The 15875-nt window shown below is 36.2% G+C and overlaps 1 protein-coding gene across 1 annotated transcript; it reads right to left on the bottom strand.

Moving 5' to 3' along the window:
* Positions 1-3457: 3457 nt before the first annotated feature.
* Positions 3458-8044, bottom strand: LOC126717992 (hsp70 nucleotide exchange factor FES1). The gene is made up of 8 exons (XM_050420011.1): positions 7682-8044; positions 6984-7075; positions 6147-6297; positions 5064-5191; positions 4729-4887; positions 4463-4648; positions 3974-4180; positions 3458-3902 (listed from the first exon to the last, which is right to left on the bottom strand). The coding sequence occupies exons 1-8, from the start codon at positions 7941-7943 to the stop codon at positions 3882-3884; spliced, it is 1206 nt and encodes a 401-aa protein (XP_050275968.1). The 5' UTR covers positions 7944-8044; the 3' UTR covers positions 3458-3881.
* Between the last annotated feature and the right edge of the window lie 7831 nt (positions 8045-15875).

Raw genomic sequence — 15875 nt, 5'->3', positions numbered from 1 at the left:
ATGGCCAGGGGCCCCAGGCTGGAGGGAAACACTTTACACATTAACGCCTCGTCCCTGGAGTGGACGGCCATCCTTTGGTTGAACTGGCTCACGTGCTCCACTGGGTCAGTTCGACCATTGTACAGGGTAAACGTTGGCTGATTAAATCGCCGAGGGAGCACCGCCCGCTCTATTCTACGGGTAAATGGCGATTGGGAGATTCGATCCAGGGCCTTGCTCATGGCGTCATTGACTAAGCCTTGGTAAGGTGGGCTTTTGCGGCCGCGTTTGTGAGGCCTCTCTTCCTCATAGGAGAACGTCTCGCTCGGAGGGGTCCTCGTCCTTCGTCTGTATTCATCATCCTCACCACTGCTAGTATCCGAAATGGGCAAAGGACGTTTTTGCTGGGCTCGCCGCAGCCTTTTCTTCAAATCCTCAATCTCTTGCTGTAGAGCCTTCTGCTCGTTGTGCTGGTGGGACGCATGATCTTTCCCTTTCGAGCGACTTCTACTCGTGTGAGCGGTGTTCACACTACCCTCTCGTTGATCATTTTGGTCCTTTGCTCGTTCAAGGTTTACAAAGTTGTCCTGCCGTTGAGATTCTGTACGTCCGGTTTGGCGCGGACCTGATCCTTCCATCCCTTGCTGTTTCACTTGTCGAGACACAAGTTCTCCCCACAGACGGCGCCAATTGTAGGGGCACGATTTTGGGGCTCTGGCCCAACAGGCGGGTGATTCTGGCCCAAAAGTCCCTCAACAATGAATTTGTAGAGAGTAGGTTACAGAACTAGGTCTTTGACAGAGGAAACGCAGTTACGACCATGCCATGCAACCAGTTGGACGTAAGGATATCCCTTCCAACTTTTGGAGTAATGGTCCCTGGGGCTGTTTCTTATACTTCTATCTCTTTTCTCGTTCTCTATCTTTCTCTTTCTTCTCTATCTTTTTCTTCCTTCAGCTTGCGATCCCCTTTTCCATGGGGATCTTCTTCTCTTATATAGCATCCTTCCTAAGATCATGACCCTACACTTGTCAACCATCTGACCTTCCACTTGAGTGCCTGTCCCATAGGTCATCCTTTTTCTTTTCTGTGAGTTGCACTGGCCAAGATGATTCTGCCTTTCTGTCCCTTCCACATTAATGCGGCTGGAAAAGTAGTTCCTTGGCATTTAATGCGGCAGTTGTGGTTGCCCCCCTTCCTGGACGCCATGCACCATTCCTTCGTATTGAGTGACCTTTCGCCAGGTAGGAGGTGCGAATTTGACACTCACTTGGCGAGTCCGAGGAGGTACTCCTCCTCGGACGCCCCTAAACAGGCCCGACCCATCATAGTTAGGATGGGATATCCTGCGCCTCCTGCCTTTTCTTCTTATCGTGGTTGGGCTTGGTACATGAACTACGGCCCAACATTCGCTGACAGATTTTATCCCCCACAAGTATATAATGAAATTGGTCAATAAAAAATAAAATTTTAAAGTAAATTATATATTTGGTCTCTAATTTTTTACATTGTATTTTAATTTGGTCCCTGACCTTTGAAATATGTCAATTTGGTCCCTAATCTTTTGATATTATGTCAAAATGGTCATTGCCATTAAGCGATGGATGAAAAATACTAATGTGGCTAACGGCCAAAATAAAATATTATTTCATGCCATATGCATTGCCACATCAGCATAAATTTTAAAATAATAATAATTAATTAATTAAAACATAATTTTTCTCTCTCTTTCCCTCTTCCTGTTTCTCCCTCTTTGACCTCTCTGGCTTCATTTAGGAGTTCATAAAGTACTAATGTGGTTAACGGCCAAAATAAAATATTATTTCATGCCATATGCATTGCCACATCAGCATAAACTTTAAAATAAATAAATAATTAATTAATTAATAAATTAATTAAAACATAATTTTTCTCTCTTTTTCCCTCTTCCTCTTTCTCCCTCTTCGGCCTCTCTGGCTTCATTTGGGAGTTCATAAAGGAATGTAATGGAATGATTATAAGAAAATGGAATGGAATAGAATGTATTTAAGCAAAGAAAATGAATGGAATGGAATGAAATGAAATTAAGTAACCTTGATTAAATGTTTTAAAATAAAGGAATGGAAAAGAATGAAAATGAATAGAATATAAGCAATCTTGTTTAGGAGTAACATAGAGGAAATGGAATAGAATCATTTTATGATAATATTACTATTAGACCATTTTTTAAAATAAAGGATTGAATATATAAGGGTATTTTGGAAGTTTTAGCAAAAAATTCATTAAATCTAATTTCATTCCCTTCCATTCTTCCCAATTTTTGGGGAATGAAAATTTGAGATTTTAAAGGAATAGAGAAGAATGAATATTTCCTCTTACCTATTCCATTCACTCCCACTTAAACTCTCAAATAAGGAAACTTCCAAATAAGGAAAGGAAAGAATATTTTAAAATTATTCTTTTTATTTATTTCTATTTCATTTCATTCCCTCCTCCAAACGAGGGCTCTATGGTCAAATCTAGTTGCAGGCTGAGCAACATAATGTAAAAGTTAATGGTTTATCTTCGATTAATTTCTCTTATCACCGATAAAATTGAAGAAGTTATTGATGAACATAGAAAATCTCCGTCAACACCTCGTCACGTTGAATGAGGAGGCTATTTTTTGTTGTCTTTCTCTTATCAGTTGCCTGTGAACCATTGTTGACTCATTCGAATGTTCAAAGGCTGCCTTTTTTTTACTAAAAAGCCACCTATTAAGTTAATATAAGGACCCAAAAGTTTATACCTAGCAAATGAATGCCTTAGATTAGATGAAATTTGTTAGGTATTTTGGCCGCACTGTACAAAATAATCGTTGGATTTTTTAGTTTGTAATCTATGGTCTCTTTTTCTAATCGGACCTCATGTTGAGTGGATCCTAGGTGTGTACCAGTCCTACAACTGGGTACACAGAACATAGAGACGCCAGAGAGAGAGAGGAGAGAGAATATATGTTTTACTTTTAAGCTTTTTTTTTTTTCTTTTTTTTTTAGTTTATGCTGATCTGGCAGTTATTAAAATAATATTTTATTTTTGCTCTTAACCACGTCACTATTTTCCATTCAGCAAAGTCTATTTTGATACAATATCAAAATATTATAAACCAAATTTAAAACGTTAAAGACTAAATTAAAATATAATATAAAAAGTTAATGACGGATTATATAATTTACCTTAAATTTTATAATAGAGACATAGCAAATTACCCAGGTTGGGACCGGTCTATTTTTTAATATTCTAAAAAGTGTTCCCACTCTTATTACCTCTTTTTCTAAATGGGTTTGCAAGGTCTATCTAAGTGTCTAACCATTGTTCCAAAAAATAAAATTAAAAACCATTGTTTGGTAGCCAAATTTGAAATCAAGAAAAGAGGTGGATTCTACGAAGAAAAATCTTAGCTTGGCATGGTGTTTTTAAAAACAGAACTTTAAAATTTTTTCTCAAATTCACTGCAAAATTAGAGAACACATTTTTGCTTTTGTTATTTTACAAGGAATGAAAAAGCAAGTTAAGCAGTACAGCAATAAACGATTAGAACAAAATGTACTAGGATCCTAGCCCTAGATCAAGGTTTCTCTATCTCTATCTCAAATCATAAATGTATAAAACACATCTGACACATCTTTTTGGGAGATTTTCCCCCCCTCTCAATCTATCAACAGTCAACACCACCAAAAAGATTCCACAATTCTCTTCTACCAAGAAGCCAGCTGCAACAACCCCCAAAGAAGAAGAAAAAAAAGCCACAAAGCCCTTGTCTGTCTCCAGTGGAAACTCCCTAAGAAAACGATTGAGATATATAGATCCACAGTAACCACAGCATGAGAAGTGTTTAGCCAGATATGAAGCATATGTTGGGGAAGGACATATTAGATACATAGTCATGTTGGAACTTGTGTCACCTGTCACAAAGTTCAAGCTAATTGAAAGTTCATCAAAATGACATTAACCAAGTTTAAGTTCTAGTTACTACCTCTCCCAACTTTCTACGGAAAATCAGCTCTACTTCACCACGGAGGCTTTCCATATCCATTGCATAATCTCTGAGAACTTCATCTGACATTAAATTATGGAGTTGCTGCCTCATTCTCTCTAATGCACAATCCAAACCACAAAATTCTTTAAAAACCAGAGGGTCAGCCATCCTGAGATGCAGAAGATTCTTAATCGCAACAAGTGCCTGCAATACATCACAAAATCAGCATAACATAGATTAGATCCTTCTTTTTTTTTACAAGTAAAAATTTTATTAGAAAAAGAAAAGGAAAAGAAACAAAAATGGATGTGTACAAGCCCTTTTCAAAGAATGCAACTCAAAAGGAAAGAGAATCAATAAAATCAAAAAAGACATGTACATTTGGTCAGAAAAGTAAGTGCACATGCAGAAAGCAAAACATTCTTAGAATCTATATAAAAAGTTTTGATAGTTTTTAGTGTCTATTGTATATAAATGGTCAATCACCTTCTCCTGTAGATCAAGATCATCTGATGCAGTTTGATCAACCACAGACTTCAAGAAAATGTGACTGCTAAAAAAGGGCAGCTCAGCTCTTTCCATATTTTCTAATTGACACTCTGTCAGATCACCCACAAGAAACACAGCTTTCTTGCGCAGTCTGATATCAATGCTTGAATTACTTAGAACGTCCTAACAAACAGTTACTGTTAGTCGCAATAATCAGCTATACAAATAATCTCAAATCTTTTTCTCATTCTAATGTATGCTACCTGAAGCATCAAATCTCCAGCTTCTGCATAGAACAATTCCTGACCAGCTACATTGCTTCGAATCAAAGCTGAAACAGCATATAACGCTTTGGTGGCTTCTTCTACGGAACTAGATTTTACCATCTTTATTAGTTGTGCAAGTGCCCCAAGTTCTAGGATCTGAAAATTTTGCAGATTTTTAAATCAGGTTATGTCAAGTACATATCACTTAATTGTGTGAAAGAAAATCTTCTGTAGAACATGTTGATTACATTTGCACCATTGAATAAGAAGTTAAAACATAAAACACAAACCTTTTTGTGGCATAATAGGTTCAAGAAAGAAACATTTCATACCTGCCTTTGAACAACTGGGTTATTCTGACTGGCTGTCCCAAGAATCCATGCAGCAATTCTCCGTATATCTGAGTCAGGGTGATTGAGCTCTTGTATAACCACAGCAAAGCCCCCAAGTTTGTTAAAATCTGACAAATATAAGATTAACTATGTGAGTGACTAATCTCACAGGAGAAAGCAAATATGAGAACACCTCAAGATTCTAGATATCAGACTCGGAAGAAATGTCATCACACCAACAACTAAACTGCGATGATTATCATGATTTATCTTAATGCATATCTTAGGAAAAGGTTGGCAAGTGATGCATTCAACAGCTGCCTCACTAGTTTCTCAAGTATTATAGTTATAAAAACAGTATGACATGATAGTGGCTATTAATGTTGTGCCTGAAAAAAATAAATTTTGGAAGGCCCTTAGCTCATATGGATAACAAGAACACCTTTCGGGAACACTTTTTTTATTTATTGCTAAGAACACCTTTTGTGAACCCTGATCACCCATGAGAGGGGAAGGGCAGGGAGTAGCTGTCTCAAACAATCCTATTTTGCACCATGCAGGGTTTGCTTAGCGCTGAAGCTACCCAACTATTTTGGATCCCCCAGTGGCACTACTCTGACATGCTCACCTAAGGGTCTGCATGTCTTTCAAATTGCAGCTCACATGGCCAGATTTCGAAGTCTCGTCCCTTCCGTGAAAGCTCCAGTGCATTGCACAATATATTAATGTGTAAGGTCAGGACGGTGGTTGTCCCCAAAAATTGACCAGTTACCTATATTTCTATAACAAACTATGAGCTCAAGCTCAAATGGAATCTCCTCTCTTGAACGAATAGGATGGAGGGCGTTGGGTATGATAGAAGTTCAAGACCCACTGGGTGAGAGTGTAAATTTCCAATCAAAAAGAAAAAATCTATAGTTCTGCATCAAAGCCCATATCATCTTGAGACAAACTAATTTCTTTTTCTTTTTTCTCTTTAGTCAAGAAAATATTTATTCAATATGGTTCAGCACCAAGCAAACTAGCGGTGCATGTCTTCTAGCAAATATTACAGCTCTATGAGAATAAAGTATTCACACATACCATTTGCATTGTCTATTGGCTCAACAAGTATAAGAAGCTCCTGTAGCGCACGATGGCGATCTTCCAGAGACACAGATGAATTATTCAAGTCATCTAGTGCAATTTGCATCAATTGTGCATCTGATGGCATTTTTAGCTTTTCCATCAGTTCCTGTGTAAGGCATAATAGCTATATCAGATATCTCAAAAACGCACATTGAACAAGTAGGTTAACATATACAGAAGCACAAACACAGTTGCTAGTGTCAAATTAACATATGCCAATAAACAGGCAGAGTTGATGTACATGCATGTATTGAATTGAAGGCTTCATCCATTCATAACAATAATGCAGGGAATTTTGATACATGGTGTTTCAGCTCAAAACCAAAAATATAAGTTTATACTACCAACTTAGAAAATTTGCATTCTAAACAAATTATAATAACCAAAAACTAAACAATACAGACATGGGTGACAAAATGCATCAATATGAAAGAAATGATTGGAATCAACAAGGACAGGAGTAATAAGAACATAGAGAAGAAGACATCATTCTTTTTTAATAATTCAACTGTTATAACAAGCGAGAAGGAAAGAAGAATAGACAATGCCTCTGAGCTACAAGGCTCTTGGTGACATCATAACCAACAACCTAACAGATAATCAGCACTAGATAGTGCAGAATGGCAGAGAAGATTCATGTAGAGTAACATAAATTGAGTTGAGTTAGAAGTAACAACCTTTTTTTACTCTCAAAATAAGAAACCCTATAATCATATCTATCAGTAAACTCTAAATTTTACAAAAGAATGGACAAAATAAACTATGTACCATAAGCACCTCATAATTTCCCACCTTTAGTTCCGTTTGTCGATTTTTTAGCTCGGTAGGAGATAGTCGTTGAACATCTTGAGATGTTTCCTTTAATTTTGCAGGATCAGAATGACCTGATTCATTTACAAATTACAAGAGAAACAAAGCCGCTCTCAGTTAAGATAAATTAAATATATGAAATCTCATTGAACATTTATGAATAGAAATAAGGAAGAATCTCTAAACAAATACTCCGTTAGAAAATTCATAATTTTTTTTTTTTTTTTGAATTTTGAATTTTGATACGAAATTATACTCAACATAAGAAAAACAAAAAAGTTAATTATTTTTTTTAAAAAAAATGAATAACGTTGTAATGACAAAGTAAGGTAAATATTCAACTTTGCAATTAAGTAAAACAATCCAACTTCAAATTCTGAAATTTATTTTGAAAGGGTAGTAGTACAATCATCTTGATCTTAGGTTATGAAACTAGTGGCCTCTATGACTATGACAACTTTTTTACTTTAAAAAAACAACAACAAAAGTGAAAAACCCTCCAATTCCAAATTGAATGATGAAAATGACCACTTAAGTGCACAAATGAGAAATCAAACAAAAGAACTCAGTTACGGACGGCGCATAATTAAGCGAACCTATAATTATAATTATAAGTAAAATAGGGAAGAAAATTGTGTACAAAAAGAGTCAGTCATAAATATAAATATAAATATAAATACCAATAGCCCACTGAAGCATTCCTTCGAGGGAAGAGAAGCCACCATCGGAGTCAGAGTCATCTTCTTGCTGCGCTTGTGGTTTGCTAAGCAGATCCACCTCATCCTTTGCAGTGGACCAATACAACGAAGAAGAATCATTATTATTATTGTTGTTGTTTTCATGAACCCGGTTGGCACTAGCAATCACTTCCAATATTCCAAAGAGGAATAATAATAATAATAATAATAGGCATATAGCAAGGCTTCCTGGACTCCTCTTCATTGATATGCTATGCTATAAGTTATGGTGTGATTCTGATTTTTAGTATTTTGTTGTGGGAGGCTGGCTATCTGGAACATACCTCTGATATGACTTTTTTTACTGTGGCTTTTTAACCAAACACGGGAACGGGAATGTTCATGATGTACTCCTTACTACACGTCACCCAATTGATTATGTACCGTTCATCAGGGATCCGACGGTTCTCAGAAAACCGGAATAACTCAAGTCAAGCCAAAGCGAGATTTCGTCTAACTTGGGTGGTGACTGGTGATAGAGCGTGTCACCCGCAGTTGGGTTATATGCAATTCCTTGAATGTGGCTGAGTTGGGCCAATAACAACATGCCAAGTCATTTTCAAAAAAAAGACCTCGATTCCAACTCATCAAGGAGTTGTTTGGATGGAGGGTTTTTTTTTTTTTTTTTTTTTTTTTTTTTTTTTTTTTTAATGAGGAGAGGACTACATGGAAAATTAAAAATGAACACATCGGTTTGTGGATTTTAAAGAACTCCTATTTTGGATAATACAACAGGACAAGAATCTGAAACTTTTTGCCGTGATAGCGTGGTTGACTTGGACTCAGCTGAATGTTAATCTCCATCACTTGGCACAAGTCTCCAAGGATTGAAATGAAGAGTTCATGGCCTTGCAAGTTCCACGCTTTTTGCCCCAGTAGCGGTCCCATGCTTCGTGGCACCCCCCCCCCCCCCCCCCCCCCCCCCCCTTCTGTTCTGCGTGTTTCAAAATTAATTTCAACAGAGCTACTTTTGCCGCTAAAAATAAGTCTGGCATTGAAGTTGTTATTCGAGATTCTCAAGGCATGGTCATTGCTTCTCTATCTCAACTGCTCCCCCAGACATTTCAAGCTGTTGAAGTTAAAGCCTTAGCTGCGGTGAGAGTTTTGGAGTTTGCCTCGGAGCTGGGTATTGCACAAGTAGTTTTAAAGGGTGATTCAAAGGTAGTACTGAACGCTCTTGCTGAGGTGGTCCGGTGGATGTTTCTTTATTTTCATATGGTCTTCTAGTTGTGGATGCAAAATCTTTTTCCCTTAATTTCTATCAATTACGTTACTATTATGTTAAGAGAAAATGAAATAAGGTCACTTATAGTTTAGTTAGGCATGTTATTACTATTTCTGATTTTATTGTGTGGATGAAGTCTATTCCTTCGCAAGTTGTTTTTATTTATCATACTAATTTATCTGGCCATTCTTAGTTTTTAGGGATAATTACAACAAACCCACCTGAGGTTTGGCCCGTTTACACTTTACCTACCCGTGGTTTAAAACTTATCACTTTGCCCACCTGAGGTGCCTTCCGTTAGAGATCTGTTACCCACCTCTCCCTTTGCCGTTAGAAAAACACATTTTTAGAGAAAAACAAACATAACAAAGATAAAAAAGTTAGGGTTTTTTTTTGCTTAAGAACTTCTTTTAGAACAAAACACAAACCAACAGTATTGCTATTCTCTTGTCCATTGGTTATTCAAACATGTATTCAATCCTTCACCCTTGCATGGAGCTTTGCACCCACCTTTCCTCCCGTAATTTCCACACTACCCTCGTCATTCCCTCCATCTCCAGCACCACCACCACTCATATTTCCTCTTCCTTCTCTCAAAACCCACTCATCTCGGGTCCTCCTATGCGCCCTAGATCTAATTCGACCCGCCAGCAATCTGCCCTCGAACTCCAAGCCTATATCACCACCAACCGCTCTCAATCCCAACCTCCCATCATCTGCACCATCGTCAACTTCCAGATTGGGTGGACCAAAGAGGTCTTCCAAAAATTCAACATCCCCGTCGTCAGCTTCATCACCTTCGGCGCGTGCGCCGCTGCCATGGAGTTGGGCTCGTGGATCAACGTCGCGATCTCGCGACGGCGCGATCTCGCGTTCTCGAGATCGCGATCGACGTCGCGAGATCGCGACGAGATCGCCGGCGAGATATGATTTTTTTCTGGATTTGTGGCTTATGTTTTCTGGGATTTGGAATTTTTTTTTTTTTAGGTTTGGTTTGGTTTGAATAAAAGTTGGAGAGATCTATAAAAAAACAAATGCTCAATGATATCACTTTTAATCAAGAATAGCATTTGATCTGTGCTATTCCTGTATTTTGTTCTCAAAGAAGTTCTTAAGCAATAAAAAGTCCTAACTTTTTTATCTTTGTTATGTTTGTTTTTCTTTAAAAATGTGTTTTTCTAACGGCAAACGGAGAGGTGGGTAACAGATCCCTAACGGAAGGCACCTCAGGTGGGCAAAGTGATAAGTTTTGAACCACGGGTAGGCACAGTGTAAACGGGCCTAACCACAGGTGGGTTTACTGTAATTATCCCTAGTTTTTAATACAATCGTTTTCTTCCTAAAAAAAAAAAAAAAACCTTGTTAAGGAAAAACGAGGCAACCCATACCTAACTTACTGAAATGTTGTGGGGGACTAGCTTAACCAGTCCTTGAACCGACCCTAAAAAAGCTAGTTAAGTATGAACATTTACACAACTAGATTTACTATTAAAGTTTATTAGTTTGAGGAGCAATTCAAATATATATATATATATATAATATGTTATGTTTTATTTTTTATTTTTTTAGATAATTTAACTTTATTATTATTTTACATACAACAATACAAACAAGGGCACTTAAAAAGGTTGATTACTTTACATGATCCACAACATTTAGGATATGTTTGGTACACTAAATGAGAATTGCGACATAAATTGTAATTTTTATTACTAGGAATAAAATGTGTTGTAATGTAATAACTAAACCTATTCATAAGTTTGATTATGAGTTATATAACACAAGTCATTAATCCGTGCAATGCACGGGAAAACTATTAAATGTAAGATTCAAAAAATGATGCCATGCACTTTTATAACATAAGGTATCAAAGAGATGATACAACTAATTTTTTGATAATTTTGGTGGTCATCGCCTACTCGAAATATTAAAATCACTATATTGAAGTAAAAATTTCAAATTTAACAATTATTAACAAATTAAGAGAAATTAACAATTATTAATAAAAGTTGCTATAGATGGTAGTTATAGTAGAATTCATTCAATATGTTATAATCTTTTACATCTCCTCGTAACATTGCTTCATAATCCATGTATGCACACCTCATAATAGAATAAGCAACCTCATAATAAAATAAGCAACCTTGTATAATCGAGAAATACCAAATATTTTGCAATGAATTCATCATACGAATTTTGGACATGTTTTGATAGCTTTCTTATTAATTTATTTAGGGACAGGCTCACCTCCCGTTCAATACCCTCCTGTTTTCTCCATTTTTTAAATAGATGAAGGACACGTGTAAGTGAAGCAATCCAAAGGCTAAAAAAGAACCCACAAAGCAACTTACTCTCTCTCCGTCTTCCTATCTCTAGAACTCCAGAACTGAGTATTTCTCAGTAAATTGTCTTGTTCCTTCCTTCATCTTCTACACAAAGATGGTAAAAATCCACAAAACAGTGCACAAATCTCCAGTACTATAGCAATTACTGAAAAAATCAACTATCTCCATTACTCTCTCCGTCTAGCTCTATTCAGAGCTGAGCATCAGACGCTCCAAGATCAGACCTTACTTGAGAAGATCGGCCCTTGCCAGAGAAGAAAGGGCGAAATTGGGACAGTGGATGAAATATTCCATGGGATCTCCAACAAGATCAGGGAAAGGAAATTGAACCCAAACCTCACCACTCAATCATAAATGGTTCCACAAGAACACCAAAGCAGGTAAATCCTAGTCTATAGTTGTTTTGGGTTTCAAGAAAATACAAAAGCTTGGCTTAAACTCACCTAAAAATGAAAAAAAAAATATATATATATATATATATTCTTACAGATGAAGGGTTCCATTGTAAGTAATGATGCCCAAAAGCCCAAAAAACTGAATATAAGATTCAAACAAAAGGGAATTTGTCTTTGTGTAGAAGATGAAGGAAGGAGCAAGTCACAATTTAATGAGAAAGAGAAACACCTTTGATGCTCAGTTCTGGAGTTCTAGAGAGAGTTGAGAGATAGAGAGAGACGAAGAGAGAATCATGGAGAGGGAATGAAAGAAAAGTTGCTCTGTGGGTTTTTCTTTTTTTTTTGGCCTTTGGATTGCTTCACTTACACGTGTCCTTTATCTATTTAAAAAATGGAGAAAACAGGAGGGTATTGAACGGGAGGTGAGCCTGTCCCATTTATTTATACTCAATGGTTAAAACCACCAACACAACACCCTTTTTAATTTTTTGATCGGGTTAATGTATACATGTGAGGTAAGCTTATCTTTTGTCTTCTAACCAACACAACACCTTTTTTTTTTCTTTTTTTTTTTCATTTCTTTTTTCTTCCGTTTTTTCTCAGCCACATTTCCTTCACCTTTTGTCTTCTTTATTTCTCCATTTTCTCAATTTTCCTCCACAAACTTCTTTCAATACCTCTCTCTAACTCTATTTCAAATATTACTTGCCTTAACCCAGTACCCACACTTCAACAAAGTGACTTCGGTGAGTCATAACCAACACAACACGCTTTTTTTTATTTATTTCTTTTTTCTTCCGTTTTTTCTCAGCCACATTTCCTTCACCTCTTGTCTTCTTTATTTCTCCATTTTCTCAATTTTCCTCCACAAACTTCTTTCAATACCTCTCTCTAACTCTATTTCAAATATTGCTTGCCTTAACCTAGTACCCACACTTCAACAAAGTGACTTCGATGAGTCATAGTTCGTCAAGAATCAAGACCCACTTTAGCACCCCTCTTTGAAACAACTTTTTGACTGTTGTGTTGATCGGTGACTCCATTATTCTCATCAAGAATCAAGACCCAGTTCACTTCGGTAGTACCCACGACATGCAATGGTGATGGGGCTCCATCGGTGACGAAAACGACATGCAGCGGTGATGGGGCTCCATTTGCGACAAAAATAGCTGTTGAGAGCAACAAATCTAAAAGTTGTGTACGATCATGATTGGCCGTGGGTATGTGTTTATATATATATATATATATATATAGATGATGGCAAGCAGAGCATCATGAAAGAGTTTTGGTAAAAGAAAAGGCAGAGCATTGTGAAAGAGTTTTGGTGAAAGAAAAGGTACAGCACCGTGAAAGAGAAGGCAAAGCATCAGGTTTGGGTTTTAGAAAAGTTTTATTATTATTTTTTTAAAATATTGTGTTGACGTGGAAAATCGTAGGAGCTTCAAAAGTTTCGGTTATATATATATATATATATATATATATTAGAATAAAACTTAAGATTTATTTTAGGAAATATCTTATTCAGATATTTTATATCTCCTTAAAAAATTTTTTTTTTTTTAAATTTAAGAGAGATAAATGTTATTTTTTTATTTTTATAATTGTTAGATGTATATAGAAAGTTTGTTTAATTGGAAATATATTAAGTTTTGAAATAATTACACTTACTATGGAATAACTAATACAACATTTTTAAAGATGAATAGTTATTCCTCATTTTGAAGAATAGCTATTCATTAGGAATGAATATTCCTTGTAATAAAAATACAACCAAACTAAAGAATAGCTAAACCATAGGAAGAACTACTACATTACAGTTTACCAAACATGCCCTTAGTATTTTTTTATTCCTTTTTTGTTCTTTTATAAAGATGATATTATTAGTAAAATTTGGCTAGTGTAAGCTTAAGAATTTATTTAACTTTAATTTTTAAGTATTTTGTTATTTATTCCCTTATTTGTATTGAAAGGAATATAATAACAATATGCTCTTTTTTCTTTTTCTTTTTTTGCATGTGAAACGTATAAGTTGACCCGACTCGCTAGCAACCCAATTAAGACAACCCATTTCTGATCCATAACCTAATTAACCCTACCTGAACTTGTCCTTCATTTGCCATGTCTGAGGAGAAGTGGTTTGAAGGGTATCCTATTGAAGTACAAATTTTTGGGACCTAATTTCATTAGCCCACTTACTAAAAAATACCCACACAAGCCCATAAACTATTTTGAGCCCACATAAATATTTCCCACATACTACTTGTTCGAGGGCCTTTTTCAGTTGCCCAGACATGTGTGGTCCGTTAGAGTGATGACCTTACTAGGCCCGGGTTCTTTTTGGGGAGTTGCCTTTGGAACTCAACATTAGGCCACGTGGTCCAATGACTACCGGCGTATTTTTAAGCCTACAAAACCATTAAAGCCAAAGTCTAAGAATCACGATAATGGTCGAATAAATATATAATATGCGTTTGATGTAATAGCTTTGATTAGTAATTGTAATAGTAGTTGAAATAAAGTAATATGTATTTAAAGGTAAAATAATCATGTACTCAATGATGTAAATTTAAAGATATAGAAGCAAAGTCACTTATCTTTGTATGGTTTATAGCCCAGCTGTGTAGCATCAGTGAGCTAATAGGATTCCAGTAGAATGCCAGCGGTAGAGACTAGTTAAGCTTGCCCCTCTTATCATGCATTTAAATGAGTTTAAGCTTTGATTAATAGTTGTAATAGTGGTTGGAATAAAGTAATATGTATTTAAAGGTAAAGTAATCATATACTCGATGATGTAAATTTAAAGATAAGGAAGCAAAGTCACTTATCTTTGTATGGTTTATAGCCCTAGCTGTATAGCATCCGTGAGCTGATAGGATTCCAGCAGAATAACTCCAGCGGTAGAGAGGCAGTTTGCCATGATAACTTCAAGATTGAAGGGGAAAAATGAGTGCAACTGGAGGGGGAAAGAGTATGCCCAGCTATGTGTAGAGGCTGGTTAAGCTTGCCCCTCTTACCATGCACTTAAATGAGTTTTCCCCTTTGACAATGCTCTTTTAGTTGTTGTGAAGTTATGAATAGTGTTAACTTCCATGAGAAGGGCTTTTGTATGAAGTATTTGTGTTTTCTATAAGAAGGGATTTTGTAAAAAGTAGTTGTGCATTCTAAGAAAAGGGTTTTTGTAAGAAGTAGTTGCGCCTTCTAAGAGAAGAGCTTCGATATGAGATCTTTGTGCCTTCTAAGAGAAGGGCTTTTGTAAGATGTAGTTGTGCCTTCTAAGAGAAGAGTTTCGATATGAGATCTTGGTGCCTTCTAGGAGAAGGGCTTTAGTGGGCTTTAGTATTAAAAGTTTATGCCTTTCATGAGAAGGGTTTTTATAAGAGAGGTAGAGAAGAGTATTGAGACATGTTTATGGGCAGCAAAATAGTAGAATTTCAAAGTGAAAAAGTATGAGAGTGGAGCTTAGAAGAGTTGTAGTGTGTTATATGTAATGGTGTAGTAAGTGTGTATGAGATTGTGTAAGAGAAGTGGAGAAAGAGATATTTAGAGATATGGGCAGCAAGATATATATATTTTCAAAATATGGATAGTGAGATAATGAGTATAAGAGAGTAATAGTGTTGTAGTATGTTTAGCAATGTTGCTGGGATTTACTGCTGGGATGTACAAGGGCTTATGAAGGACATTTATGAGTTAAGGGCTGAAGAGTTTAGTTCCTAATTTGAAAACTAAACAAACTCAGAAGTTCAGCACTTCATTAAGAGCTTAGGAAGATAATTAAAGAGAGAAAGAATAGGGAAGTTTATGAGAGAGTTCTCCTCCATTGGTGTCCCCCTTTGAGGTGTTGATGAAGGGTCCCCTTTAGAGCTGAGTTTAAGGGGGTATTTTAGCAAAGAATATCAGACAAAATCTGTCCCAACTAGAAATGAATTTTCAGAAAATCCATCTTAAGATTTGGCCAAAAATGATGTGTTTAGCTTTAAGGAATTCTTGCTATTTTGGGTAAGAGTTGCTGGGGAAAAACTAGCAGAAAATGAAAGTATTTTGGCCAAAAAAAATAATTACTTTAGTTGGTTTTGGTTTTAGCTAAATATGGAAAAAATTAGTAATGCTCAAGCTGCTGGGTCAGCTGTTACATCTGTTTTGATTCTCTCAAACAAAAAAAAAAATTGTTC

Source organism: Quercus robur, chromosome 3 (assembly GCF_932294415.1).
Source record: "Quercus robur chromosome 3, dhQueRobu3.1, whole genome shotgun sequence".
NCBI classification, from domain to species: domain Eukaryota; kingdom Viridiplantae; phylum Streptophyta; class Magnoliopsida; order Fagales; family Fagaceae; genus Quercus; species Quercus robur.
This window is presented reverse-complemented; position numbering and strand designations above follow the sequence as displayed.

Excerpts from the sequence above, each read along its gene's own strand:
- LOC126717992 (XM_050420011.1), bottom strand. The coding sequence starts at position 7,943 with ATGAAGAGGAGTCCAGGAAGCCTTGCTATATGCCTATTATTATTATTA. Across the intron at positions 5,192-6,146 it reads GCCAATAGACAATGCAAATG|ATTTTAACAAACTTGGGGGC; the intron begins GTATGTGTGAAT and ends TATATTTGTCAG. Across the intron at positions 4,888-5,063 it reads ACCCAGTTGTTCAAAGGCAG|ATCCTAGAACTTGGGGCACT; the intron begins GTATGAAATGTT and ends CAAAATTTTCAG.